The sequence below is a fragment of the Molossus molossus genome, unplaced genomic scaffold, assembly GCF_014108415.1.
Source record: "Molossus molossus isolate mMolMol1 unplaced genomic scaffold, mMolMol1.p scaffold_m16_p_6, whole genome shotgun sequence".
Lineage (NCBI taxonomy): Eukaryota > Metazoa > Chordata > Mammalia > Chiroptera > Molossidae > Molossus > Molossus molossus.
The window spans coordinates 12,515,126-12,541,098 of NW_023425399.1; the positions used below are offsets into that span (position 1 = coordinate 12,515,126).

General features: G+C 56.0%; 1 protein-coding gene and 1 pseudogene across 3 annotated transcripts; one reads left to right on the forward strand and one right to left on the reverse strand.

Moving 5' to 3' along the window:
* Positions 1–168: 168 nt before the first annotated feature.
* ADA (adenosine deaminase) lies at positions 169–25,740 on the forward strand. Of its 3 annotated transcripts, none has more exons than XM_036245779.1 (12): positions 169–311; positions 10,428–10,489; positions 14,663–14,785; positions 19,446–19,589; positions 20,309–20,424; positions 21,996–22,123; positions 22,517–22,588; positions 22,666–22,767; positions 22,979–23,043; positions 24,247–24,376; positions 24,917–25,019; positions 25,373–25,739. In XM_036245779.1, exons 1-12 carry the CDS (start codon positions 279–281, stop codon positions 25,387–25,389), a joined length of 1,095 nt encoding a protein of 364 aa, XP_036101672.1. In that variant the 5' UTR covers positions 169–278; the 3' UTR covers positions 25,390–25,739. The 3 variants fall into 3 exon arrangements, with proteins under 3 accessions (XP_036101672.1, XP_036101673.1, XP_036101674.1); XM_036245780.1 differs by having other exon boundaries at positions 25,376–25,737; XM_036245781.1 differs by lacking the exon at positions 169–311 and adding an exon at positions 5,676–5,735 and having other exon boundaries at positions 25,373–25,740.
* Positions 2,084–2,773, reverse strand: LOC118619087 (annotated as a pseudogene).
* Positions 25,741–25,973: the final 233 nt, after the last annotated feature.

Genomic DNA, 25,973 nt, shown 5'->3' on the forward strand with positions numbered 1-25,973 from the left:
GGTTAAGGCGCTGAGGGAACTTGTGTTTGTTCCCACTGCTGAATTCCAGGAAAAGAGCGACTAGGGACGGTGGGGCGGGGCCTGGAGCGGGGTGGGGCGGGGCCTGGAGCGGGATGGGGCGAGCAGGGGGCGGGGCGGGGCGGAGCCGGCCCGGTTAAGAAGGGAGAGGCGGGCCGCGGTTACTGCGGGGCCCGGGGGAAACCGACCGGTCTCAATCAGCCGTAGGCCACCGGGATTCAGCGGAGGAGGCAGCAGCGCCGGGGCGCGCGCTTGGCACCATGACCCAGACACCCGCCTTCAACATGCCCAAAGTGAGCCGGGGCTCGGGGTCCGGGTTCTGGCTCCTAGTCTGGTTGGAGGGCTTAGGGGCTTCCACACCACGGGAGCGAACGGGCCCCTGCAGGCGCTTTCTTCCCTCCGCTGAGGCCCTTGTCCGCCTCTAGGCTGTTTAGTGAGGGAATGAATCTGGAGGCGCCCCTGGCTGGCCTCCGAGTTCTGCTTCTGACGCTAACTTGGCCCCTCTGGGTCTCAGTTTCACCCTCTGTCTAATGGACATTTTAGCACCGCAGGCGCCGAGCAGCTTGTGAGCCTGGGCAGAGGGCTTGATCTCTCTGAAACTCAGCGGTAAAGTGGGGCCTGGGGCGCCGTGTCTACAACGATAAGCATCTAGAGTTGGGTACGGTGCGTACTGGGCGCTCTGTTAATGTAAACAGCTTTAGACTCGAACACCGTGACTGTTTTGTCCACACCAACGAGTCCCTTTGTGGATGTGCTGGTGGGAAGAACCATGAGCCATGCCAGAGATAGGGGCAGAGGGTTTGGGGGGCCTTAGGCCTTGGGCTCTGGTAAGATTCAGCGGGCCACTGGCCCCAAGGGAGGACTCTCATCCCTCCTCCCGCCAGCTGTGGTGTCTTGGGAATGGTGGGGTCAAGGAGCGTCCAGGCCCACTTGGTGTGATTCAGAGCGGAGATTCATCCAGGCAGGGGAACCACCCAAAAGTCCGCCCAGCCGAGTGAATCTGCAGCTGGTGGGATTTGAGTCCACTGGAGAAGGTGTGAGTTTCAGTCAGCCTCAACCGCTCCATCTGAGAAACAGGTGTAAGTGATGATGGCAGATGTCACAAGTGTTGGTGAGACTCCTAAGTGTGCACAGAGGAATGGAGGAGATAATTAACTACTAGTATGAGCAGCTTGTGCTTACTGAGTGTTACTGCCCTGTGCCAGACACCTTTCTGCACGTGTTACCTGCAGTAATTAATTTCACTCTGACTGTGGCTCTGCGAGGTAGCTCGTGCCATTTCATTACCTGCATTAATTCATTTCATTCTGACTGTGACTCTGTGAGGTAGCTGATGTCATCCTGTTTTATAGATGAATAAATAGAGGCACAGAGATGAACTAGATTAAGAAGGTCACAGCAGCCAAGCTAGGGTTAGAGTCCAGGGTACTGGCTTCACAGTCCTGTGCCCTAACCAGCTTTCCTGACCTGCCTCTGCAGAAGCCTTTGGGGGTGGAGGTGCCAGTGCCCCAGGGGCAGGCCTCTCTGGCTGCTCATGCCTACCTCCAGGTGAGGCCAGTTTCAAGAAGCCAGAGCAGAGCTTTCCAAGCTTGAATATGTACTCAACTCACCTAACGTTTGTTAACAGACTCTGAACCAGGGGGTCTAGGGTGGGGCCTGAGATGCTATGCTTCCGGTTAGCTCCCAGGTGATGCTAATTCGGCTGGTCCATGGACCACACTTGAGGTAGCAAGACCCTAGGCAGCTGCCTGCCTGGTTTGACTATGTCATTCCAACAGATGCTTCCTGAACACCTGTTGGACACTGGAAGAGGTACAAAGGGGATGGAGGGGTGGCCCTTATCTATTTCCATGGGAGCAAGGCTAGAAAAAGCCATGGCACTTGGAGTTCTTTGTCAGGGAGGACAATGCTGCTCACATGCCTGGTATTTTAACTTAATTTAAAAATAACTGCTGTCATTTGAATATTTGTGGATGTCGGGTACCTTCCATGATTTATCTCACAGAATCCTCAGGACAACTTGACAAGGCAGATGTTTTCTCTTTTTTTGCTGCTTGATGTGGTTTTTATTTCTGAGAATTCAGGAGAACAACACCCAAAGAGGAAAGGGGTGATGAGGAAGAGTCCTCTCTGGAAGGTACAGACCCCGCCCCTCCTCTTGTGTTAATGGGTCGCGTGAACCCATTACGGTAAGAGGAAAGGACCATGTCTGTGAGCAAGAGGGTGAGGTGTCCGTCCACAGTGCCTCCCAAAGCTTTGTGAAACTGGCTGCGTGTTCTGCAAGACACGCAGGAAAACACTTCTTCACAGCGTCCCTTGCAAATGGTAGGAAGGAAAGGCTACCGCAGGGCCAAAGCTTGCAAAATGCAGAGAATGAGGGCAAGCTCCTTGTTATGCGACCCAAAGGCAGAACACAGGGTGAGCGCAAAACTCAGTAGCACCAACAGCACCGTGATAGTTATATCAAATGCGTGGGCTGGAACGTTCTCTCCAGCTGTCTATTGGTCCCATGAGGAAGGCGGGGCTCCCCATGGATGGGATGTTACCAAAGGTGGGCAGACGGCAAAGACGTCCAGCCCCTTCCTCTGCACCCAGAGCAGCAGAGTACCCAGCAGTGAGCAGAGAATTCTTTTCACAAGACAATATGAAGCCTTGTATTCTGGTATTCCAGCTTAATGAAGGTGTCTCAACCACCACAGCCAGGCTGCCCGGTCCCAGGGTCCGGCGTGCTCGGCACCTTCTGCAGCTTGTCCATCCTGGGCCGCTGCAGCCCCTCGGCCACCGAGGCACATGTCTTCATCCCCACTGATAGATGAGGCTGAGGGCTGAAGAGGTGAAGTGACTTGCCCAAGGCTACGCAAAATCAGGGCTGAGCAGGCAGGCCAAGTTGGAACAGCAGTTTTCTTTTCTTGTTGAGACAGGGGAATTGGGGCTAAATTTCTAACGTACCTTTTTCTTATTTGAATGTTGACTCCAAATCGGGCACTGTTCTCATTTGCATATTTGCATGTATTAACTCATTTAACGCTCACAACTGCCCTCCTGAGGTAGGTCCTCTTATTCTCATTTATATGTGAGGAAACTGAGGCTCAGAGAGGAGAAGGAACTTGCCAAAGTCACACAGTTATAAAGCAGAGGAGCCACACTTGAACCCAGATCTACCTGAAACTGCTTTGTTAACCTGCCACCCCACTCTGGGGCAGGAGTTAGAATTAGGGTGACCTTAGACTTCAGATCTACTGGAGTGGGATCCCACCTTGACACTTATCAGCTACAAAGCTCAGAGAGACAGTTTCCTGAACCCCAGCTTCCTTCTCTAAAATGGGCTATAACACCAAGATCATGGGGCCCTTGGGGGAAACTGATCTGCTGATTGGCACTTGTGAAGTGCCCGGCTGGCACGCAGCCCGCCCTGGACTCGGAAGCCTCTCCGTCTGCCATGTCTCTTCTGCCACAAAGCCCACCGTCAGCACTGCTTTGGGCTCTCAGCACTTTTTGGGTTACCAGAGCCATCTGTTAAAACAAAATGCTCCTGCCCCCACCCAAGAGCCCGCTTTGCCCGTTACAAACTTACCACGTGGCAGTTGGGAGGGAGGGGAACAGAATGGGTTTCATGGAAACTTCTGTTTGACAGAGGAAGAAGCAAGGACAAAGAGTGTCTGGTCACACAGCAAGGTAGGGGAGGCTGGCCTCGCAATTCTGTGTCTGACCTCAGGTGGGCTTGGCCTGGGAGAACCTGTCCACCTGCCCAGTTGTCCTAGGGAGTGTCCCCTGGCTTTGAACAGGGGAGAAGAGTAAGCCAGGGAGGCCAAAGTGAGGTTCGAATCTATGTTCACCCAGCGTGTTGGGGGCAGGCTTACCTCTATTCTTTAGGGTTCTGAGGCCCCAGAACGGTAGGGTTGAGAGGAAACAGCCTCTGGGGTGGTTTTGACCACAGAGTGAGACCAGGAAGGATTTTAAACTTGGATCGCAGCTGGATCTGGGTGGTGATTTCCACCCGAATTAATTATGGGGGCTTGAGTGAGTTGCTTCTCTGTGCCTCAGTTCGCCCATGTTAAAATGGGAATCATCCTTTTATCCACTCTGCATAAAACACCAAGTCCTGGCTGGTGTGGCGCAGTGGTTAGGCATCAACCCATGCACCAAGAGGTCACTGGTTCGATTCCAGGTCAGGGCACATTCCCTGGTTGTGGGCCTGATCCCCAACGGGGGGCATATAGGAGGTGGCCAATCGATGTTCTCTCTCATGGATGTTTCCATCTCTCCCTCTCCCTTCCTCTCTCTCTAACATGAATAAAGAAAAAAAAATTAAAAAACCACTCCAAGTACAGGCCTGGCTGTGGGGTGGGGAGGACAGTGCTAGCTGCTATTGATTGTCAGTCGTCCTTGTCATGATTATTAACTGAGCAGTTCTGATGGCGTCAGCACCGAAATGCAGGGTGAGGGTGGCGGTGTGACTTCCAGCAGGAGGCAAACAACTTCCTGGCTGTGACCTAAGGCAAATGCCTTAATTTCTCCAAGCCTCGGTTTTCTCATCTATAAAATGATGACTCTGCTGAGTTCCGAGGCTGTTGCCCTACCAGATGTCCCCTGGCCGAAGATACACCTTCCTTCCGCGAAACCTCTGGGGACGCTCACAGCAGCAGCAGGGCTGGTTCGGGCTCCAAGTCAGAAGCGGCACTAAGGGACGGCCCCTGCCGCTCTGCCCGCTGCAGCTCAGGGCTGCAGGAGCCCGGATGGGGCTGAGCAGGGAGGGCTTCCTGGAGGATCTGCGGCTGAAACAACGTGTCAGCCCCAGGACTGCTGCTTCCTTGTCTTACCCTAAATGTCCTCTGGGAGGCTGTGGTGGCAGGGACCCCTGGCACTGCCCAGCTTGTTGCCAAGAGCAGGGCTAGGAAGGGAGGGGATGTCTGCCCCGCAGCGGGCACCGTGGCTCATCCAGGTTCTGAGGGCTGGTCAGGCGATCCCGGCTACTCTGCCCTGTCTAGGTTCTCTGCCAGGACAAAGGGGGTAGGTCAGCCCCTGGAGGCAGGGAGAGGACACGCTCCGCTGACCTAGGACAGGGAGAAGAGAAAACCGTCACTGGGTCGTTCAACACCTCCTGAGCATTTCTGTGGTGCCGGACCCCGTCCTCCGTGCTAAGCGTACAGCATGAGGACAGACGGTCTCTGCCTTCAGGGAGCTGATAGTGGGGAGACAGATGTGGTATGGGAATTTAAAATTGGTGGCATGGAAACAAAACCGTGATGTGTTTGGGGGTCTGGCTGGGGTAGGCCCTGGGGGAGGACAGTCCTGCCTGCCCTTCGGAAGTAAGTGGGGAGTCAGATCTGGGAGGGTCCAGTCCAGGAATGCAAGACCTGGGTCCTCATCCGGGGTCTGCTATGCCACCTTGGGTGACCCTGGGCAAGAGAATGCACCTCCCGGGCCTCGCTCACCTGGCTGGCGTCTCCTGAGAGCAAGGACTCCGGTTTCCCCGTGCCCCCAAGGTGTCTGTTAGAAGGGTGTGTTGGTAACAGGCATGCTTCCGGCTCAGATCTGGGAGGATTTCCTGCAGTTCTGATTGTGAGTCAGCCTCACAGAGAGCGAGTGCACAGGCAGGAGCGTGAGGTTCCTCTCCAGGCCTGGTGTGGCGCCAGGAAGGTGGTGTGGCCCTGGCAGGGCTTGGGCAGAACTGGAGAGACTTGGGTTCCAGCCCGACGCTGCCACTACAGATCTAGGTAACCCTGGGCAGGTCACTGGGTTTCTCCGTTTACTTGGCAAGTCCAGATGGGGCTAATGCGTGCCTGTGCCGAGGGGTTAAGATGAAATGAAAGAAAGGGTCTGATAATAGGCAGCTGCTATTGTTGTATTATTTATATCTGAGCCTAGGCCTGTGGGAGCTCAAGACTCGGGCCTGGGTTCAAGTCCTGACTCCATCACTGACTGACTCTGTGTCCTTAGAGACTTCGTTGAACCTCAGTTTCCCCATCTGTAAAGTGGGAGTGAAGTCCCAACCTTCCTGGTTGGAAGGATGAAATAAGATCACTCATGTAGATGGTCTGGCCCCTGGTCGATCAGTCAGAGACTGCTGCTGTTCCTTTTCCCTGAGTGGGCTCAGTGGAGCCGGGTTCCCAGCGCAGTCTCCCCTACTTGCACCCCATCTGGGGTGGGCTGACACCTCCATGGGTAGTCACAGTTTTCCAGAAAGTTCAATGGGAGGCCTGCCTGAGCTTGTGCTACTTGTGGAGGTGGCTTCTGCCTCTGCTTCTACCCTGACCCATGTCTAGGCAGCTCCCCAGGAGCCCCAAGGAGGGTGGCACCTGCAGGACATGGTGGGTAGGCGGGCTCTGCCTTCTGTCCCCCAGGGGCGCTCTTGCCTCCTGCCCGCGGCTCTGAGCCCTTCCTGCCAGGCACGCGCGTGCTCACTGAGCACCGAGTGCATCTGAGCTGCAGGCACCGCGCGCTCACTGAGCACCGAGTGCATCTGAGCTGCAGGCACCGCGCGCTCACTGAGCACCGAGGGCATCTGAGCTGCAGGCACCGCTCATCCCCCTCAGGACTCCTGGCCGGCTGTCTCCTGCTCTGCCTCCCTCCAGCCTGCTCCCACACTGCAGCCCAAAAGGTTTCAAAAGATCGCTCCCCTGTTTAAAACTCTTCAGTGGATCCCTTAACCGTGAGCTGTGGAATCCCCCTGCCTTCCAGCCCCTGCCTTTCCCTGCCTCGTCTCTCACCAGACCTCGCTCTCTGCAGTGGAACAGTTCCCTGCTTCCTGATTGGGACACTCAGCACGTGCGGTCCTCTGCTGGACCGGCTGTCCTGCCTCCGCCCCTCCCCCGCTAGCGCCCCCCACACAAAGGGATCTTTTCTGGACACTTTCTGAGTTGTTCCTCCCGCCCCCTTTCCTGTGTGTTTTGCTTTTCCACACATTTGGTTCATTTTTCATCACAGTTGGTAACAATGGGTCTGAAAGGTGTGTCTGCTCAGGCAGGACTACTGCCTGCGGTAACCGGTATCCCCCAGATCTGAGGGATCCAAAGTGGCAGAGGTGTCGGTCGTTCTTGCTCCCATTACACGTCCGTCACAGTCTGCTCATGGCAGGGACGCAGGCAGATGGGCGGTGACCAGCTGGGACATTTACCGCCGCTGTGCCGGAGTGAAGAGAGGGCTCTGGGGAGTTCTGCGCCAGCATCGGGGTGCCAGGGCCAAGAGTAGCCTCGCAGGCCCGCCCGCCCAGAAGGGGGCCCACAGCCCCAGTCGCCTCGGATTTGCTGCTGACGTGTAACTCGAGGTGCTCTGGTGTTCGCCCTCACCTCTCCTACCTTCTGGAACCTGGTGCCACTCTCCTCGCTACTTGTCTGCTCCGTCACCATTCAGACACGCCCACGCCATGCCCACGCAAGAGAGAAGCAGTTCTCTTGACCCACATCCACCTAAATTTTCTCCATTTTCTTACCTCTGTTCTCTGACCCTGCTGCAGTGTGGATTCTGCCACCCAGGGCTCTGGAATGGTTCTTTCAGGGCAGTGCTGCTCAGCCTTGGCCGTATGTTAAAAAACAAAATAAAAACCCGAAGGATTGTGATTTAATTGACGTGACTGGACCCAGGCACCCGTAACTTTGCCAAGCTTCCCCGGGGCTCCTAACGGGAAGCCAGGGTTGAGAACCACTCCTGGGCCCTGGGCCCTGCGTTCCGTCTCCGGGACATGTGTCTGCTCTCCCCCTCCTTGATCGCTGGGAGGACCTGTCTGTATCAGTTTCCTGTATCGGTTTCCCATGGCTGCTGTAACAAATACCATGCACTGCGTCACTGAACGCAGCAGAAGTCAATTTTCTCCCTGTCCCGGAGGTCAGAAGTCCAAAATCAGTGCGCCAGCAGGGCTGCACCCCCGCCCCGGGCCCCAGGGGAGCAGCCATTCCTTTGCCCTCTTCCAGTGGCCCCAGGCATTCCTTGGTCACAACCTCTGTCTCAGTGGTCACATCACTGTTTCCTCTTGGGTGTGTCTTTCTTGTAAGGAGACACGTGATTGCATCAGGGGCCATCCAGATAGTCCAGGACAAAACCTTCTTCCAAGATGTTTAATAAGTGCATCCCTGCCATATAAGGGCATGTGGATCCTGGGGATTAGGATACACATATTTTGGGGGGCTACCATTCAGCCCTCGACTCTGACCAGGTGGGCCACTCCTCCTCCTCGACATCTGAGCGTTCTTGCCATCTGCACACCACAGCCCCGCTCCCTCCCAGCTCTCCGGGGCTCTCCTCCAAGCCCACCCTCTTCTGTAAAGCCCCGGGGTGCTGGTGCTCCTCAAGGCTTCACCTGGGCCCTTTCCTCCATGCTGTCTCCCTGGGTGAGCTCACTCAAGACCACAGCTTCCGTTACCTGGGTTCCCTCTGACATCTGCAGCCTCCGTCTCTCTGAGAACGCCAGACCCTCATATCCGGGGGGCTTCGTCCATTTATACTTGGAAACGCAAACGTTTCCCAGTTTAACGTAACAGATCAAATGGACCGTGCCTCTCTCCCCACCCCCTGCCCACTTTACCCGCTTAGCACTTGGTCTTCTTCCGGGGCTCTCGGTCTCAAAGTGTGGAAATCGCTTCCCACCTGGGCCCAACCTGAAGCGTTACCCTCGACACCTCTCTGTCCACTGTTTGTGCTTCCCCAGAGGTTGCCATGGCTTTGATTGGACATTTTTTAAGGTGACACCCCATGTCTCTCTCCCTACTGGGCTGTAAGCTTCACGGGAGCAGGCCTCTGCCCCTTCAGTAACTTCTCCTCTCCCAGCACCCAGCAGGGCCTCTGGTGGATGGAGGACTCTTAGTTGAGGATTATTTCGCATTTGCTCTGTGCTGAGGGCACTGCATGCGATAACGGGGTTCTTGCTCATGCACCCTAGGAGAAAGGCATGCTATCTTCCCTGTTGGACAGATGGGGACCCCCAGGTCACCCCGGGAGCAAGTAGAGGAGCTGGGATCCCAGCTCTAACCACAAGGATCCCCTGCCTCTCTAGCTGGATCCTCACCATAGCCAGCGGGAGGCTCAGAGAGGCGAGGTCGCCTGTCCAAAATCACACATGGTTGGCAGGCCCCTGGACTGGAAGCATCAGTGTTCCCGATGCTGAGCATTTTTGGGAACCCAGTAAACATTTGGCTGAGTGGGCACTGAGCTCATTTTGTCAGGGAATCCAGTGACTCAGTGGACCCTGAGCCTGGGTGTGAGTGCCGCTGGGTCCTATGCTGGCTGGACAACTCCTGAGCAATCTGGTGACCCGATGTCCTAATAGGCGGGCCTGCCGGCTCTGGCCCTGCTGGCCCCGAGGCCTGGGCTGGATTCCTCCACAGGAGGCAGCTCACGTGGATGTTCAAGACACGCTCAGCCGCCTCCCCAGCCAAGGCAGCCACTTTCTTGTCCACGTCCCTAAGTTCCAGAGAAGGTCCCACCCTGGTGGAGATGTCAGAGTTTTCTGGGCCCCCCGGCCTCCGTGACCCGAAACAGCAGATAACAAAGGCATTTCCCCGCTGGGCTCCTCTCAGCCGCAGAGGGAAACCCCCCGCGAGACGGGCTGTTCCTGTGGCCCATGCGTATCCACCTACACTGTCTTTCTGAATCCTTACATTGTCCTTGGACAGGGAGGCAGTCATATCCTGCTGTTTTTCAGTTGAAACTGAGGCTCAGAGAGCGAGTGTCTCGTCTAAGTCACATAGAGGAAGGGGCAGAGCTGGGGGTCAGGCCTGACAGGCTGTGTCCCAAGCACCTGTCCTTGAACCCCTGGCTTTATGTGCAGAGCATGCTCACGGGGCCGTGCATGTAGAAGACGGTCACCTAGATGGCCAAGTGTCTAGTGTCCTTTCTGGAGCCCTGGAAAGATGTGGCGTAGCTTTAGTATCGATTCCTTAGAGGCTCTGCTCAAGTAACATCTGCTTTTGAAAACGGAGCCTGATTCTAAAATGCAGCATGTGATTCACTCATCCAGGAGCCTGTGATCAACACTTTTCGTGAGAGTTGGAGTTTGTTTAGTGAGTCGTCTGGCAGCAGGATCTGCCTGTGCGGTGCCGGGCTCGGCACCTCCTTCCGGACGGCGCTGCCTCGTGCATAGGAGCGCCAGCCTCAGGACTGGGCTTCGTGAGCCTTCTGGTTCTGCCACTTAACTGGTTGGGGTTAAGCCACAAAGACACTGGGTTGCGTTCCTGCTTCCATCACTGGCTTGCTGTGTGGCCTTGGACAAGTTATTTAACCTCTCTGATCTCAGTATTCTCAGCGTGAGAGAGAGAAACAAACCCACCGCCAGGTGAGGATTAAACGAGAGGGTGTGCAGAGTTGAGCAGAGTGTGTCCGGCAGGCGGTCATGGTTGCCACGGCTGATGTTAATAATGACTCTGAAAAGCCTTCAGGCATTCATGGGTGCTCTCTCTTCCCTCTGCCCCTTGCAGGTAGAACTGCACGTCCACCTGGATGGAGCCATCAAGCCCGAAACCATCTTATACTATGGCAGGTAAGTCGGCGGATAAGAGAACTTCCTCCCCAGGATTTGGGCAGGGGCCCTGGTTTGAGGACTCGAGAGAATCGCACGGTTGCTGCTCCATATCCCTGTGGGATGGAGCCAGCCCCTGGCCAGAAGGGGTCTCTGTGCTGGGAATCTACAGCCCCTGTCTTATGCCTTCGGTGCCTTTGACTCTCACCTTCCTGCTTCCAGGGGAGCAGGCCCCACCGGACACACGGACACACGGGGACACACGCCCACCCGCATGCACACAGTTCCCAGGCTGAACCAGTTACTATTTTTTGGCAGAGAACTAACTGGTGGCAGGTGACACACCCACATGGGAGGAGGGTGTCACTATTCCCATCTCACTGAGGAGCCAGCTGGTTCAGAGAAGTGAAGGCAGTTGCCCAAGGTCACACAGCAAGTACATGGTACAGTCGAAAGTTGACAGGGCCAGCGGATCCCCAAAGCTCTTGCCACAGAAATAACCTACTGGGAGAGTAGGTCCCAACTCTCGGCATCTTCCAAGTGAGAACCCACCTGCTGTCTCAGCTCTCATGGATGCTGGTGGGCCGAAGGGTCCCCTGTGCACCCCCCCAAGGGCCCATGGTGGCCCCTCTGTGGGACTTTGAGCCAAGTGGATCTGTGACCTTGGCCTCTGCGGGTTGAGGGGACGAAGAGGGCCTTCCTCCAGAGCTGTCTGGGAGACAGGGGCCCTCCTGCCACCTGCCCCTCCCTCGGCAGACTGTGCTCTTCACACTCATTCTGTTGGAGCTGGAAGGACTCCATCTGGCCCTCACTGCTCCTTGCAGGACAGCTGCTGCTCTTGACATTCGCCCCCAACTCTCGGGAGCATCTCTCGTCCCCGAGTGAGCTCTGGCAAGAACACTTGCCTCCGTCTTGTCCCACGTCCAGTGAGCCTGCTCTAGGAAGCCACCGCTGATGTCACTGTTATTTAACTGGGTGTGTTCGCATTTGCTGTGTGGCCACGCACCTGGGTCAACTGACTGATTCCTCACGACAGCTGGCCACGTAGGTACTATCAATGTCCCTATGCGTGGTAGAGAGGAAACTGAGTCATGATAGCTGAATGACTTGTCTAGTAAGCACAGCTCTGACCAGGGCCCTGCCCCTGACCTATGGTCCCCCTGACCTATGGTACCCTTGCTGCTAGAGGTCTAGGCCACGTACAGCAGGGAAAACGCTTCGTCAGGGCTTAGTAAGGCACTTAATGAGGACAGTGTCACTGATCATAACCGTGGGCTCTGCTAAGTGGGGTAAAGTGCTCAGCTTATCTCTGCCCGTTCTTTGCCTATGTTGAGTGCCAGCCCTTGCCACGGGGCCTTGATGAGGCTGTTAGGGTGGGTAATCAGGGGCCAAGATGGGATCTAATCGGGGTGCTCATTAACGGGTCATAGAGCACTCAATATCGCAGCAAGGAGGTGGGAGTGCCAGGGTGGGGTGGAGGGAAAGGAGTCGCCAGGGTTGGGTGGCTGCTTGGGTTTTCCATTTCCCATGTCGCCTACGTGTCTCCGGAACAGTCTTGGCCCTGGAGAGGGGGTGCGGGTGCCAGGTGGAGTTTGATCTCTAGGTCCGCAGTCAAGGGTGCAGGGAGTCAGTCAGACTCCGATGTGGGCATCCCTGGAGGACTCCCTGGTGGGGGTGGACCAGGGCGGAGAAGAGGAGGAGGGTCTGGCCTGTGACCTACCCTCCCAGGCCAAGTCCAATGGCTCCTTTTCTGCCCCTGATCGGAGCCTCCATTGATTCTGTTTTCGCCCGTTTCTTCTCCCTTTGAGTCCGTCCGCTCCAGGGCCTTCTCCTGACTCTTCCTCAGTCTCCTTCATGACCCCATCCACTCTTTCTCCAAGGCCCGTTCTGAATCCGCTGTTCTCTCTTCCCTGTCACCACCCAGGTGTGCCACCACCAACCCCTCACGCAGACTAGTGCCGTGGCCTCCTGACTGGCCTCCCCCGTCTGCCGTCCCCACAGTACTGTGGTCAGAGCACTTGTCTTAAAACACGGTCTGATCAGCTCACGCCCCTTCCTCAGGGTCGAAGCCACAGCCTCCTCACGGGCCTCTGATGTTCTGCAAAGCCCGAGGGAGATCGCTGACCTCTTCTGCTTCTCCTTGCTCAGTCCTCGCTGGGTGTTTCTCAAACATGCCCGGCCTGGTAAACACAGAGAGGGTGGGTCACTTGCCCAAGGTCACACACCCTTTATAACAGAGCTGGGATTCCGACCCAGGCCTCTGGCTTCAGAGTCTGCTGTGTTTCCCGGGACACATAAGTAGCTCCATGTGTTCTTTGTAACTGTAGAGAAAATACTCGGACTTTTACTGGCAAGAACAGGGAGGCCCTCAGTGGGACAGCTCCTACCCAGGGTGGTGGGGCACATACAGGGAGGGCACAGGCTTGAGCTCCACAGCCTGAGCTCCTCCTCCTCACTGGGCTCTCTGGTGCGGCGCCCACTGTGGCGGGAGGCCAGGGAGATGGCGTTTGGAGAAGGCGCTCGCCTCTGGTTTGGTGGTTAATGGAGGAGCCATACTTGGGAATGTGGAGCCTGGGAGGGGGCAGGGCGGGGGGGTGGTCATGAGCTGGCTGCCTCCCAGGGGCAGTCAGATGCATGGGTCTGTCGTGGTCACTGCTGTCCACACACTGCCCGGCACACCATAGGCTCTCAGGGGCGTGTAGAGAGTTGGAACCTGGATTTCTGGACCCCAAGTTGACATCTGTGAAAGGAGATCCGAAGGGAAGGGTCGGGAGGCAGCACCCCAACAGGAAGTGGCGGGGTCCAAGGCAAACGTGGCCACGGCACCCGCCAGTACGGAAGCCAGAGCCTTAGCGCCCTCCTCTGCCTTCATCCCGGCATCTGGCAGGGACGTGGGCCAGTGGGCAGGCATGGTGGGCTGCCTGGCAGGCTGGTGGTGGCACCAGGGTGACCTCTGGTGATACCCACTGGCCACCCACAGGGGAGGAGGGCATATTTAGGAGCCTTAGCGTATTTAGGTAGGAAAACATTTTAATATTTGAATAACAGAAGCCATTAAAGGACTTAAACACTCTTCTGTGTCAAACTTGCATTTCTTGGGCGATTCCCTCCTATCATCTTGCTTTGTGGGTAACCGGAGGCTTGAACCTCCTGACTCGATCATCTACTTTTCTTTACTATTTGCACCACTTTCTAAAAAAAGTCATCTTGTCTTTAGCTCTACGTGCTGGAGAGTCTTCTCGCCTTGTTTTGCATCCTTGACACTTCCCGCGGCCCTTCCTACCCTCGAAATGGCCCCTTTTAAAAAGCGACGTTCTTGTTTCAAGCGTGTGCCACCCTTTCATCTCCTGGAGGATGTTCCTTTTAGGGTTTATGTTTTCTTCTGTTTTCTGAACCTTTCGTGTCCTCAGAGTTCCTTTGGTTTCTCGTATCCCTCGTGGTAGAAGCGTTTCTTGAGGCTCTGGGGTTCTTTGTCTCTTATCTTACTAGTGGAAAACTGCAGCCCAGGGTGACCTGGGAGAGGGGCAGAGCCAGGAAGGGCAGAGGGGCTGGGGGGTCAGAGGGTGGGAGCCAGCCCAGCCTCGCCCTGCGCCCTGGCTGCGAGGCGGAGGTGCTGCGGGCAAGGAGGCTCAGGCCTGGAGGGCCGTGCTCAGCAAGGCCTTACTGAGTGGTGGCGGTGTGGTCCACCCGTGAGGGGGCTCTCCGAGGGGCGGGGGGGACTCCGAGGGGCGGCCAGCTCGCCCGGGCCTCTCCAGCACACTGGGCCAGCAAGCCTCTCCGTCCCCGGACAGAGCAGAGGAAGGCGGCCAGTGCTGGCCCTGGCCCTGCTGTCATTGCCTCTGATAACCCCTGAGCTGGCATAGGGCCAGTTGGCTGTACCCACTCCTGGGGCTGAGGCGGAAGTTGTGGGCTTGCTGCCCTGGCACATTCCCTGTCCCCAGGCACATGTGTGTCCATGCACACAAACAGACTAACCCCGACTGCTCCCCTGGAATCGCTAGCTGGTCATGGCCTTGGGGACAGGAGGTGCTGCAAGGACTCTGGTCCTGGTTCTGTGTCCCCTGGACCTGTTTTCCGGTCTGTCCAATGTGTGGAGTTGGATGGAGAGAACCTCAGGTTTCCTGCTGTGGCCCCCTGGGGAGTCGGCCAGGTCCTCCCCAGGGGTAGTCCGTCACCCTCATGTTTTATCCCTAGGAAAAGGGGTGTCACCCTCCCTGCTGACACAGTCGAGGGGCTGCAGAACATCATTGGCATGGACAAGCCGCTCACACTCCCAGAATTCCTGGTCAAGTTCAACTACTACATGCCTGCCATCGCGTGAGTCCCATCCTCGGGCCCCGGGCTGCGCCCATGCCTGTGCCTGGAGGAGCCGCAGCCTGGGGGTGGAGGCCCCAGCTCTGCCCTCATCACTGTGTGGACTTGCTGGACTCCTCCATGCCTCTGGGCCTTGGCTTTCCCTCTGCACGTGGGTGTGATGGACTGGAATCCAACTTCCACAGAGAAGTGCCAGGATGTGGGGTTAGGAACAGAGCCTAGTCTGACTCTTCCGTGAAATAATGTGGGCACATCTCTGGGCCTGTCCTCTCATTTAGACAGGGAGCCTTGTGACCCCGCCTAGCTCCTAGGGCTGGAGTTGGGACTGGACACAATACTGTCCTCAGCAAGTCCCTCTCACTGTGGAGACAGTTGCCACCTTTCCTGACAGCCAGCCACTGGTGCTCGCTGCACCCCTTGCACGTTTTCATAGCGGACTATCTCGGACGTAGGCATGTACACGCACAGCTCACAGAACTCTGCTTGCTTTGGTCGTCTGCCGGGGAGGCTACTCCTCTCCAGAGGAGGGCATGAAGGCTCAGGGAGTGCAGGGCGTGCCCAGGACTCCACGGCTGGCAGGGATAAAGCCCAGATTCTCACTCTTGCCCGCCTTGAGCTTCCTGGCAAGAGGCAGAGCTTCCCAAGCAGGCGAGAATCAGCCTTGGTGGTTGGTGCTGCTGGAGCTCAGGAGGGAGAGAGGCAAAGGGGCTGGGGCAGCCAGGGAGGGCTGCCTGGAGGAGGAAGTATGGGCCTGGCCTTGGGATGCAGAGGCCGTGATATTCTCGAGGAATAGGCCCGAGGAAAGGCTTGGAGGATCAGCAGAGATGATGGGTGAGGTGGACGGAGGCATTGGCTGGGTGAGTGGCAAACAGATAAGAGTTCTAGGGAAGGAAGATGTGTAGCAATGTGGCTGAGCTGTTTGTTTTTTTAACCCTCACTGGAGGATATTTTTCCATTGAGTGCGGTGGGGGGGGAAGGTGTCATCAATGTGAGAGAGACATCGATTGTTTTCCTCCCACAAGACCCCAACTGAGGCCAGGGATCGAACCTGCAACTCAGGTACATGCCCTAGACTGGGAATCAAACCCACAACTCTCGGGTCCGAGGGCCGACACGCTAACCACTGAGCAAAACCGGCCAGGGCTGAGTTCTTGCTGGAAGCTTCTGGGCTCAGCCTGGAGGGCACTAACCGTCCCAGTCCTTGCCTCTGGGAAGCAGACACGTGTGGTCTCCCTGGAGGCACCTGCCGCATTTCCCAGGACACCATCACGCGAGAACGTATGGGCAGGCCAGGCACCTCTCCCATGGCGCGTGACAGAGGCCCAGCCCCTGAAGGCCAACCCACCCAGGCTGTTAGACATCACCTCCTGCAGAGATACCTGGCTGTTTGGGGCCAAAGCCCATGAGACTGACTGTCCGCCCTCTTGCCAGCATGCACAGGTGTCAGATGAAAGCCCTCGTGGCCTGCCACTCACCCCTGGTTCACCCCTCTCCAGCCACATTGGCCTCCTGCAGCACCTCGGGTCCTCTGTGGCCGCCGTTCCCGCTGCCTGGAATGCTGTTCCCTTAGATGCCCTATGGCTCACTTCCTCGCCTCCTTTGTGTCTCTGCTCAGATGTCACTTTCTCAGCGAGGCCTTCCCTGATCATACTGCTGAACATGGCCGTCCCCTCCTCTTCACCATTCCATACACTCCTCCCCTGCTTTACGTGTACTCGTAAAACTTGTCTCCCTCTGATCTAGAATATATTTTTATTTTAATTCTCACCCGAGGATATTTTTCTCTTTATCATCAGACAGAGTGGGAGGGAGAGAGGAGAGAGGGAGAAACATCGACATGAGAGGGACACATCGAGCGGCTGCCTCCCACACGACCCGACCAGGGCCGGGAACAAACCGCAACTAAGGTACGTGCCCTTGACCGGAATCGAACCTGCGACGCATTGGTCTGCAGGCCGACACTCTAACTGCTGAGCCAAACTGGCCAGGGCTAGAATATATTATATATTTTACTTATTTACTTTCCTGTCTCTCTTGCTAGGCTGTAGGCTCTGTGAGGGCAGGGATTTTTGTCCACTTTGTTTGCTATATCCGTGCCCGGGACAGTGTCAGTCAGCGTGGAATGAGTCCCACAGCCGTGGGGGAAAGAAGGACATCTCTCCCTGCGAGGCCGGTGACCTCCCAGGGTGGACCCCACCCCGTGGATCTCCCACAGGAGTGCCCATCCTCATCCAGGTTCTGAAAGGCACAGGTCCCTCCATGACCTTCCTCCTGGGAGTGGCCCATTTCCCCGGACACCTCTCTCACATATTCTGCTTTCTAGTAACCGTTCCTTTTTCACGCTTCCTGGTGGAAACTTCCAGCTAAAGCAGGTCCACTGTCATCCGATCAACACTCAGTAGCCCCTGCTGGTTAATTTGTGCCTTGCTTCTGGTAACAGCTAAAACACTTGGAGCATGTGTCTGTTCTGCTCCAAGTGAGCTTTTTGAGGTTGAACTCATTTGTTCTCATAATAACCCTTTGATGGAGGTCTCAGAGAAGGTGACTAACTGGGGTCACCCAGGAGATAAGCGTGGGCACCAGGATTCAGGTCTGAGTCCCAGGTATCTGCCCCATGCCAGAGTTCCCTCTGGGTTTGTCCATCTGTGCCCTTGTCTCTCTCTCTCTTTTAGTTTTATTGGAGTATAATTTACAAATAGAAATTTGTAAGGTATTTAAGGTATACAACTCGATGTTTTGAGATATATATATATACACACACACACACACACACACAAACCACACACACTGTGACATAATTACTAAAGCTAGTTAACATATCCATCACCTCATATAGTTGCCTTTTTTTGTGTGTGGTAAGAACACTTAAGATCTACCCTCTTAGCAAATTCCAAGTGTCCAGTACAGTATTACATAGTCACATTGTGTTGTACAATAGATCTCCAGAATGTACTCATCTTACGTAACTGAAACTTTGTACCCTTTGACCGACATCTCCCCACCGCCCTCCTGTCCCGGCCAACTACCATTCTACTTTCTGCTTTTATGAGTTCTTCTATTTTAGATTCCACATATACGTGAGATCATGCAGTATTTGTCCTTCTGTGTCTGGCTAATTTCGGTTAACACAATGTCCTCCAGATTCGTTCATGTTGCAAATGGCAGGATTTCCTTCTTTAAGGCTGGATAATATTCCTCTGTGTGTGAGACATTTTATCCATTCATTTGTAGATGGATATTTGGGTTGTTTCCAAGTCTTGGCTATTATCAATAATGAATGAACATGGGGATGCATATATCTCTTTGAGAAACTGGCTTCATTTCCTTTGGATATATACACAGAAGTAGGATTGCTGGATTATCTGGTAGTTCTATTTTTAATTTTTTGAGGAAATTTCATGTTTTCTGTTAATGGCTACACCGATTTCCATTCCCAATGACAATGCACAAGGGTTCTGTTTTCTTGCCAACACCTGTTATGTCTTGGCGTCTCTTTTTGATGGCAGCCATCCTAACAGGTGTGAGGTGATATCACTGCACTTTTGATTTGTATTCCCCTGACGATCAGTGATGTTGGACACCTTTTCACATACCTGGTTGGCCGTTTGTATGCCGTCTTTTGAGAAATGTCTTTTCGGGTCCTTTGCCTGTTTTTAAATTGGGTTGTCTGGTTATTTTGCAGTTGAGTTATAGGGTTCCTTTGTATCTTGGATCTTAGCCCCTTAGCAGGTGTGTGGTGGCCGTCTGTTCGCCCATTCCGTAGGTTCTTTCCCCTGTTGGCGGTTTCCTTTGCTGTGCAGAAGACTTTTCAGTCTGAGGCAATTCCACTGTCTATTTTTGCCCATGTGGCCTCTGTCCTTTTCTCTTCTCTTCCTTGCTGGACTACATCTATCACTCAACAAACACATGTCCTAGGTTCTGCCCTCGGCTGAGGAATCATAGCAGTGATGCGACAGATGGAGGAGTCCTTGTCCCATGGCAACTACATTCCAGTAGGGGAGATGAGAATTGGCTATTAGACCATGTGACATGTAATGCTGGGTGGCAACAAGGGCCGTGGGGAAAACCAGTCCAGGGGAAGGGGTGGAGAATGGCAGTTTAAGAGAAAGTGGCCCAGGACGGCCTCGCTGGGGTCTAAATGGAGATGGGGAGGGCGCACAGGACCATCTGGGGGAAAGCATGTAGGCTGGGGAACTGCAAACAAAGGCTCAGACGTGGAACAAACCCGACTGTCCCGTAGACAGAGCGAGCCTCTGCTGGGCTCCTGGAACGTGTGAGGGAAGGTGCTGGGGAGGTTGGCAGCAAGCGGATCATACAGGCTGGGACTTCATTCTACGCGACAGAAGCCATCAGGGCTCAGAGCAGGGAACAGTAGGCTTCGCTGTGTGAAAGATCGCTCTGGCTGCTGCGAGGACAGTTCCAGGGAAGCATGGAGCAGGGAGGCCATTAGAGACGAGGTGGTGAGGCCAGGGTGAAGGGGAGCCGACAGGACTGCTGGGCTTCTAGGATCTTTTCTAGCAGATGCCCAGAGCTTGGCACTGGAGGGTAAGGGCCTGGGGACCGGAAGTGGGTTTGATCTGCCAAGGGGTAAGGACAGTCTTGTTCCTGGAGCTCTGAAGGGACACTGGAGAAGGCTGTCCCAAGTGCTCTCTTCCCTTCCCAGGGGCTGCCGGGAGGCCATCAAAAGGATTGCCTATGAGTTCGTTGAGATGAAGGCCAAGGAGGGCGTGGTGTACGTGGAGGTGCGTTACAGCCCACACCTGCTGGCCAACTCTAAAGTGAAGCCCATCCCCTGGAACCAGACCGAGTGAGTGGCCGCGTCAAGGCTGTGGCAAGGTGGCCCACCCTGGCCCCGAGGGCCAGACTGTTGGGAGGCCCTGACCCAGGCAAGGCTTTGATCTTGCCCCCCCCCATCTGGTCTGTGGGCTCAGAAACAGGGGTGTAACTGTCATGAGACCTGGTTCCCATCCCTCCCTGGGCCTGTGATTTTATGTTGGGAGAAAGCGTTCGGCTGTGTCTCATCACCCCTAGTCCTAGACACGGGCCTGCAGTGGAGAGAAACTGCCTATCCAGTGACTTCCAGGGGTCCTGCTCTGACCCTGTAACTGGAGTGAGTCTGGCCCATTCTGCTCCCCACTGCCTGGACCCCCAGGGACCTCTACGTGGTATCACCCAACCACTTTGCCCCCTTCTAGCCATGACTCTGACACGTGAACAGGTGGGAAGCAGACCAGGTGAGCTTAGCAGTGCTCTCTGCCTGGGGGCGGGGCTATGTCTGGAGCCCCGCCCCCCATCTGGAAGTGCCCAGGCAGTTCCAAGGAAGCCGGAAGTGGGTGTGCTAGTTGGGCCGTCTCCCCAGTCTTCCCTCAGAGGCAGTGGGTTGGTGGGGAGAGGGGGCTTCTGGAAGATTCCTCTTCCTCTCCTCCCTCCCTCAACTCCCTCCTCTCCTTCCTCTGTCCCAGTCCCGGGGCTGTCCTTCAGACCTTCCTTTGTCCCAGGTCCATGCCCACCCCTCTCTCCACACAGAGGGGACCTCACCCCAGATGAGGTGGTGCACCTGGTGAGCCAGGGCCTGCAGGAGGGAGAGCGAGACTTCGGGGTGAAGGTGCGGTCCATCCTGTGCTGCATGCGCCACGAGCCCAGTGAGTATGGCCTGGCCCCGCCTGGTATCTCATGTCCCCTGTGCTCCCTGCCATCCCCTGAGCCTATCAGCTGGATCTCAGGGATTCCAGAAGTCATCAGAGTCCTCCCGGGCAGGCTCAGCACTTCCTGGCAACAGACTTTTCTCCCAAGGGACACCAGGCCTTATAGCCACCCGACCTGCAGGAGATTCAAAACCAAAGGATCCTGAACCATAGGAAACAGTCTAAGCCAGGCTCTGATCAGCCCCCAGTTCTCCCTTGAGACCCTTCGGGCCAGGCCTCCTATGGTGCAGCCGTACAACCTGAGGTCTGATCTCTGGGGCCTGAGGGGTTTCCCTTATAACTAACACTCAGCTCTCCAGGGCTGGAACTTCCAGGGTGCCGAGCCTCACCGTGTGATCTTCGGCAATCACACTTCTAGGAGGCGGTGGTGCTTACCTCATCCTCCACTGGAAGGAGCAGCGAGGATGACAGCAAAGGTCAATGCCAACCTGTCGGCCCATCACACGGAGTGACTTACCTGGATTTTCTCCAATCCTTGTGGCAGCCTGTGGGAGCTGCCACTGTGTACCCTATTTGGGATAAGGAAACTAAGGCAGAGAGGGGCGGTCTCTTGCTCCTCAGTCAGGAAGGCGAAAAGCTCAGATCTGGACCCGGGGCCATCTGCTTCCAAAGCCTGTGACCTTTTCATTCTTTTTAAAAAAACTTTTTTGTATTGATTTGAGAGGGGAAGAGAGAGGGAGAGAAACATCGATGTGAGAAACCTCGACTGGCTGTCTCTCATACATACCCCAACTGGAGGTCAAACCCGCCACCTGGGCATGTGCCCTGATCAGGAATCGAACTAGTGACCTTTCAGTGCGTAGGACGACACTCAACCAACTGAGCCACACCGGCCAGGGTCCTTCCCCCCCTCCCCCTTTATTGATTTTAGAGAAAGAATTGGAGAGGGAGAGAGAGAAACATGGATGAGATCCTGCAGGCCCCTCACTGAGGGCCAGGCCCACAACCCGGGCATGTGCTCCGACCGGGAATCGAACCAGCAACCTCCTGGTGCATGGGTCGATGCTCAACCACTGAGCCACACCGGCCAGGCCAGGGTTCCTTTTTAAACGTTTAATGACTTTATTGGTTGAGTCTACAGCATGTTAGCAGTATGTTAAGTCATGCCAGGTGAGCCATGTTTAGGTTTAAATGTTGAACTGTGTGGGCCTCCCTCCTCGTCAAAGTGGGATGAGCCCACCTCGAGAGCTGCTGTGCGGATGAGAAGGGACAGTCGTGCACTGAGCCCGGCCCTGCCCTCAGTGTCACACACAGGATCTTGGCAGAGCCTGGCCGTGACCCTGTGCAGTAGCCGGTGCCGCCCTCTGAGAGGAGAGGAAACTGAGGCACTGGGTGGAGCAGTTTGCCGAAGGCTGTGTGGTTAGGCTGTGGCAGTCAGGATTTGACGACAGGACACTGGGCCCCCTGTCTTACGCTGGCCTCGGGTAGGGGGGAGGTCAGCAAGCAAGCATTCTGGAAGGACCTCCCACTGCTACTGCTGACAGGCCTGGTGGGCACCTTGCCCACAGCCTGGTCCCCTGAGGTGGTGGAACTGTGTAAGAAATACCAAACGCAGACCGTGGTGGCCATTGATCTGGCTGGAGATGAGACCATCGCAGGAAGCAGCCTCTTCCCTGGACACCTGCAGGCCTATGAGGTGGGTCCCGCGGGAAGCAGGCGGGGAGAACCTGGCACTGGAGGGCCTTGGGAGAAGTCTCGAGACTGAGGGAGAGGCCTCCTGGTTTGGCCTGGTGGCTCTAGAAATTGTGAATTTGGTATAAAGGAAGTCCCCCACCTGTTACTGGGAGTCTGTGTGTGAGCTGTTTCTGCCTGTGATTTGCCATGACCTTGGGCAAGACCGTCTCTCCTCTGGGCCTTCTGTGCAAGGTGTGAAGCATGGGGTTGAGTGGGGGCTCCGGAGAACCACTGCCCAGGTACAGAGCTTGGCTTCCCACTTCCGAGCTGTTTGACCTTGGTCATCTTCCTTAAGTCTCCTGAGCCTGCTGGGGTGTCTCCAGGACCACCCATGACCCGGCTCTTGTCCTTCCAGGAGGCTGTGAAGAGTGGCATTCACCGCACCGTCCATGCCGGGGAGGCTGGCTCCGCAGAGGTGGTCAAAGAGGTGAGACCAGTGGGCTGTGCGACCCTCCCCCCTAGCTCCACTGCACCCCTCACTGGGTCCTGTCCGCTTCTCCGCAGGCTGTGGACAGGCTCAAGGCAGAGCGAGTGGGACATGGCTACCACACCCTGGACGATGAGGCCCTTTACAAGAGGCTGCGGGAGGAGAACATGCACTTCGAGGTGCCCGGGAGGGAGGACAGAGGTGGAAAGCCGGGGGGGGGGGGAGCCACTCAGGTTGCCAGGTGGCGGAGGGAGACTGGGACGATGGCTCGTGGGAGTCGGCAACAGGGAGGCCAGTGTGACCATGGCCAGGATAGGGGGCTCCAGCCCCAGAGCTTTGGGGGGTCCGCACGGTCTGGAAATGTCTGCAGCCACACACTTGCTCTTCCAGGTCTGCCCCTGGTCCAGCTACCTCACGGGCTCCTGGAAGCCGGACACGGTGCACCCGGTGGTTCGGTGAGGCTCACTCCCCTGGGGCCCATTTAGTCTTGTTCCGGGAGAGCCCGGGGTGGGAGAAAATGCAGGGACTGGGTCTCTTGATATAAAACCTGTCCCAATTCTTGGGAAACAGGCATTACAAATGACTCCAAAGCTCGGATGTGCTTTCACCTGACTAAGGAGCCGAGCCGAGCCCCTGCAGCTTATTGAGCTGTAGCAGAATGTCCTGCTGCCCCAGGAGAAACTTGGACACTCTAGATTCTGCCTCCTAGGGGCCAGGAAGACGAGTCCCTCCTGCTCACAAGGTCTCTGCTCCTGGCAGCTCTGGGCATTGCCCCATGAACCATCTCGAAGCTTTCCCCTGGAGGGTCTGTCCCTCCTGCCCGCTCCCACCTGATGCAGAGGCCTCGCCCGTCTGGGGGCTGTCCTGTGACGAGCTCTGGGCGTGGCCGCAGGAGGGCAAAGCCGCCTTTCCCTGATACAGGAGGAGGACAGCAAGAACTTGGGGTGCTCATTAAAGCCAGCACTGGTCTGTCTGCCAAACTTATGTGCAGGAGAGGAGCTCCTGAGGGCCCCTTTAGGACAGGGGAGTGTGCGTGCAGCACCTGTGGCTTGTCCAGGTGAGGTTCGAGGCACATGGCACCCAGCCTGTGGGCTGGAGAGAAACTCAGGAGTCATCCACCCAGACACGGTGGTTGAAGGGAGAAGTAATGGCCTCAGGAGAGAACCCAGAAGGAAGGGACATGCATGGGCAGGTAGGCAGAAAGCCAGCGTGGTGTCTGAGACAAGGAGGGCGGGGCCTGTGAACGGTCAGCGGTGTAAAACTGTACCCAGGTCCAGTGCAGTGAGCGAGAAAAGGCCCAGTGGACCTACCTGGACGGGAGGGGCAGTGCCACGAGCCGTTCCTGTGGTGCTGGAGGACAGAGCCCAGTGGGACCGAGGCTGGGGACGGACGTGGGCTGTGGAGGAGGCTGGAGAGGCCGGTACCTGGGGGAGGGCCCTGCTTGTGGGCCTCTCGGCCTTTGCCCGATCAGATAGTTCGAGTCTTCAGCTCCCAGTTATGTGGCTTTGGGCAAGCCCCCCATGTTCTTAGCTCTCCTCGTGTGGAGGAAGAAAGACTTCCAGGTGTGCTTAAGGACGCTGCGAGGCTCAAGGAAGGTGGAGGTCGATACGCAGTGACTGTTCACAAGAGTTAAAGGGAGGCTCTTTCCCCACATCCAGATTCAGAAACGACCAGGCCAACTACTCGATAAACTCAGATGACCCGCTCATCTTCAAGTCCACCCTGGACACGGATTACCAGATGATTAAACAGAAGATGGGCTTTACTGAAGAGGAGTTTAAGAGACTGGTGAGTAGGTGTGGGCCCTGGGCGTGTGCGCGGCCTGGGGACGAGGAGTGAGTTGGCCTCCCTAGGCCAGGCCAGACCTGGCATCACACGCCTCCCAGAGTGACATACTGACCGAGGACCAGGTGTTCTGTCTTTTGCTTGCCCTCAAAGACTCTGATGAAAGCCATCCACCCTCTCCCAAAAAGTGTGGTCAGCTATAAATTTTGCACTTTCAGGCTGTTCATGGATCCCAGGTTGAGCACGTGTTTTAGGTGTTACAACTCCCCAAGCCTGTCTCCGCAGGACTCTGGCCCCTACATCCTACTCTGCCCCTCAGTTTCTCCAGTTTGTTCTCACATTGCTGTATCACGGAGCGCCACTTTCAGAACACAGAACCTCCCGTCTGTCTGGCAGTTGCTGTGTGACCTTGGACAAGTCCCTTCCCCTCTGAGCTTAATCAGCTGCCAATATTCAAAGAAGAGAGTAGACTAGCACTAGATCGCCAAGAGCTCCCTTCCATACTATCTGGTTCCATGTTGTCTGCCATTCTGGCCCTTCCAGAACATCAATGCAGCCAAGTCCAGTTTCCTCCCAGAAGATGAGAAGAGGGAGCTGGTGGAACTGCTCCGTAAAGCCTATGGGATGCCACCTTTGGCCTCTGCAGGTATGTTCCTGTCAGCTTCTGGGCCACTGAGCTGCCCTGGCTCTAGCCTAGCATTCCGTGGGACCCCCAGTAAAACGTCTTCCCTCTTGGGTAGCACCAAGGACATGTGATTACTCCCTGGCTGGTGGCAGCCTTTGCCTCGGGCTATTTTCTGTATGACGCTGTCTTGAGGCTGGTCTGAGGAGGAGACTTTCTGAAGGTCTGGGCCTCTTGGGGCACCTGAATGGCTGCCCAGACCTTAGCTGTGTTCTCCTTCCTGCATGGCCTTGGCAAAGCGCCCCTTGCTCTAAGCCTCAGTCTTCCCAGGGGCCTCTTCTCTGGCTCTAATCTTTCTGCTTCTCTGACCTGGCCAGCAGGGCAGCCAAGGTGATGGCATCGCAGCCGCCTCTGAGCCCTCGCCTTGTGGAGACTTCACAGCTCAGGGCTTGAAAGACACTGACCTTCACTCCTGCGAAGACATGACTTCCAGTCAGCTACTGCTGTCCCTGAAGCCCTCCTCCTGCGGTGATCTATGCTGGGAAGCTGGTGCTCAATAAAGAAACCAATGGCTGGTGACATGCAGCATGTGATGTGTGGTCTTGGGCAGGGTAAGAGGAAGAGGCTTCTGGGGCTCCTAGACTTGGGCAGCTTGCCCAGTGGGCGCTGTGACCGGGAAGCCAAGTCTCCCCATGCTGGGGTGAGGGGGTCCACGGCTGTCCTTCCTCCAGAAGAAACCGGGTTTCTCTTGAACTGTCTGCGGACATGCTCCCTGAACTCTCAGCCCCTCCTCTGCTGGGTTTTAAGGGGAAAACTTCCTTTTGGTTTCCTGAAGCTGTGGACTGAGGTGAGAGGGTGAGATGGGAGAACACTCCTCGGACCAAGGAGTGGGACTGGCCCCCGCACCTTCCGAGGTACTTGGTTCTGGGGAAGCCTGGGCAGCAACGGATCCCAGCGAACTGGACGACGGGGCCCAGT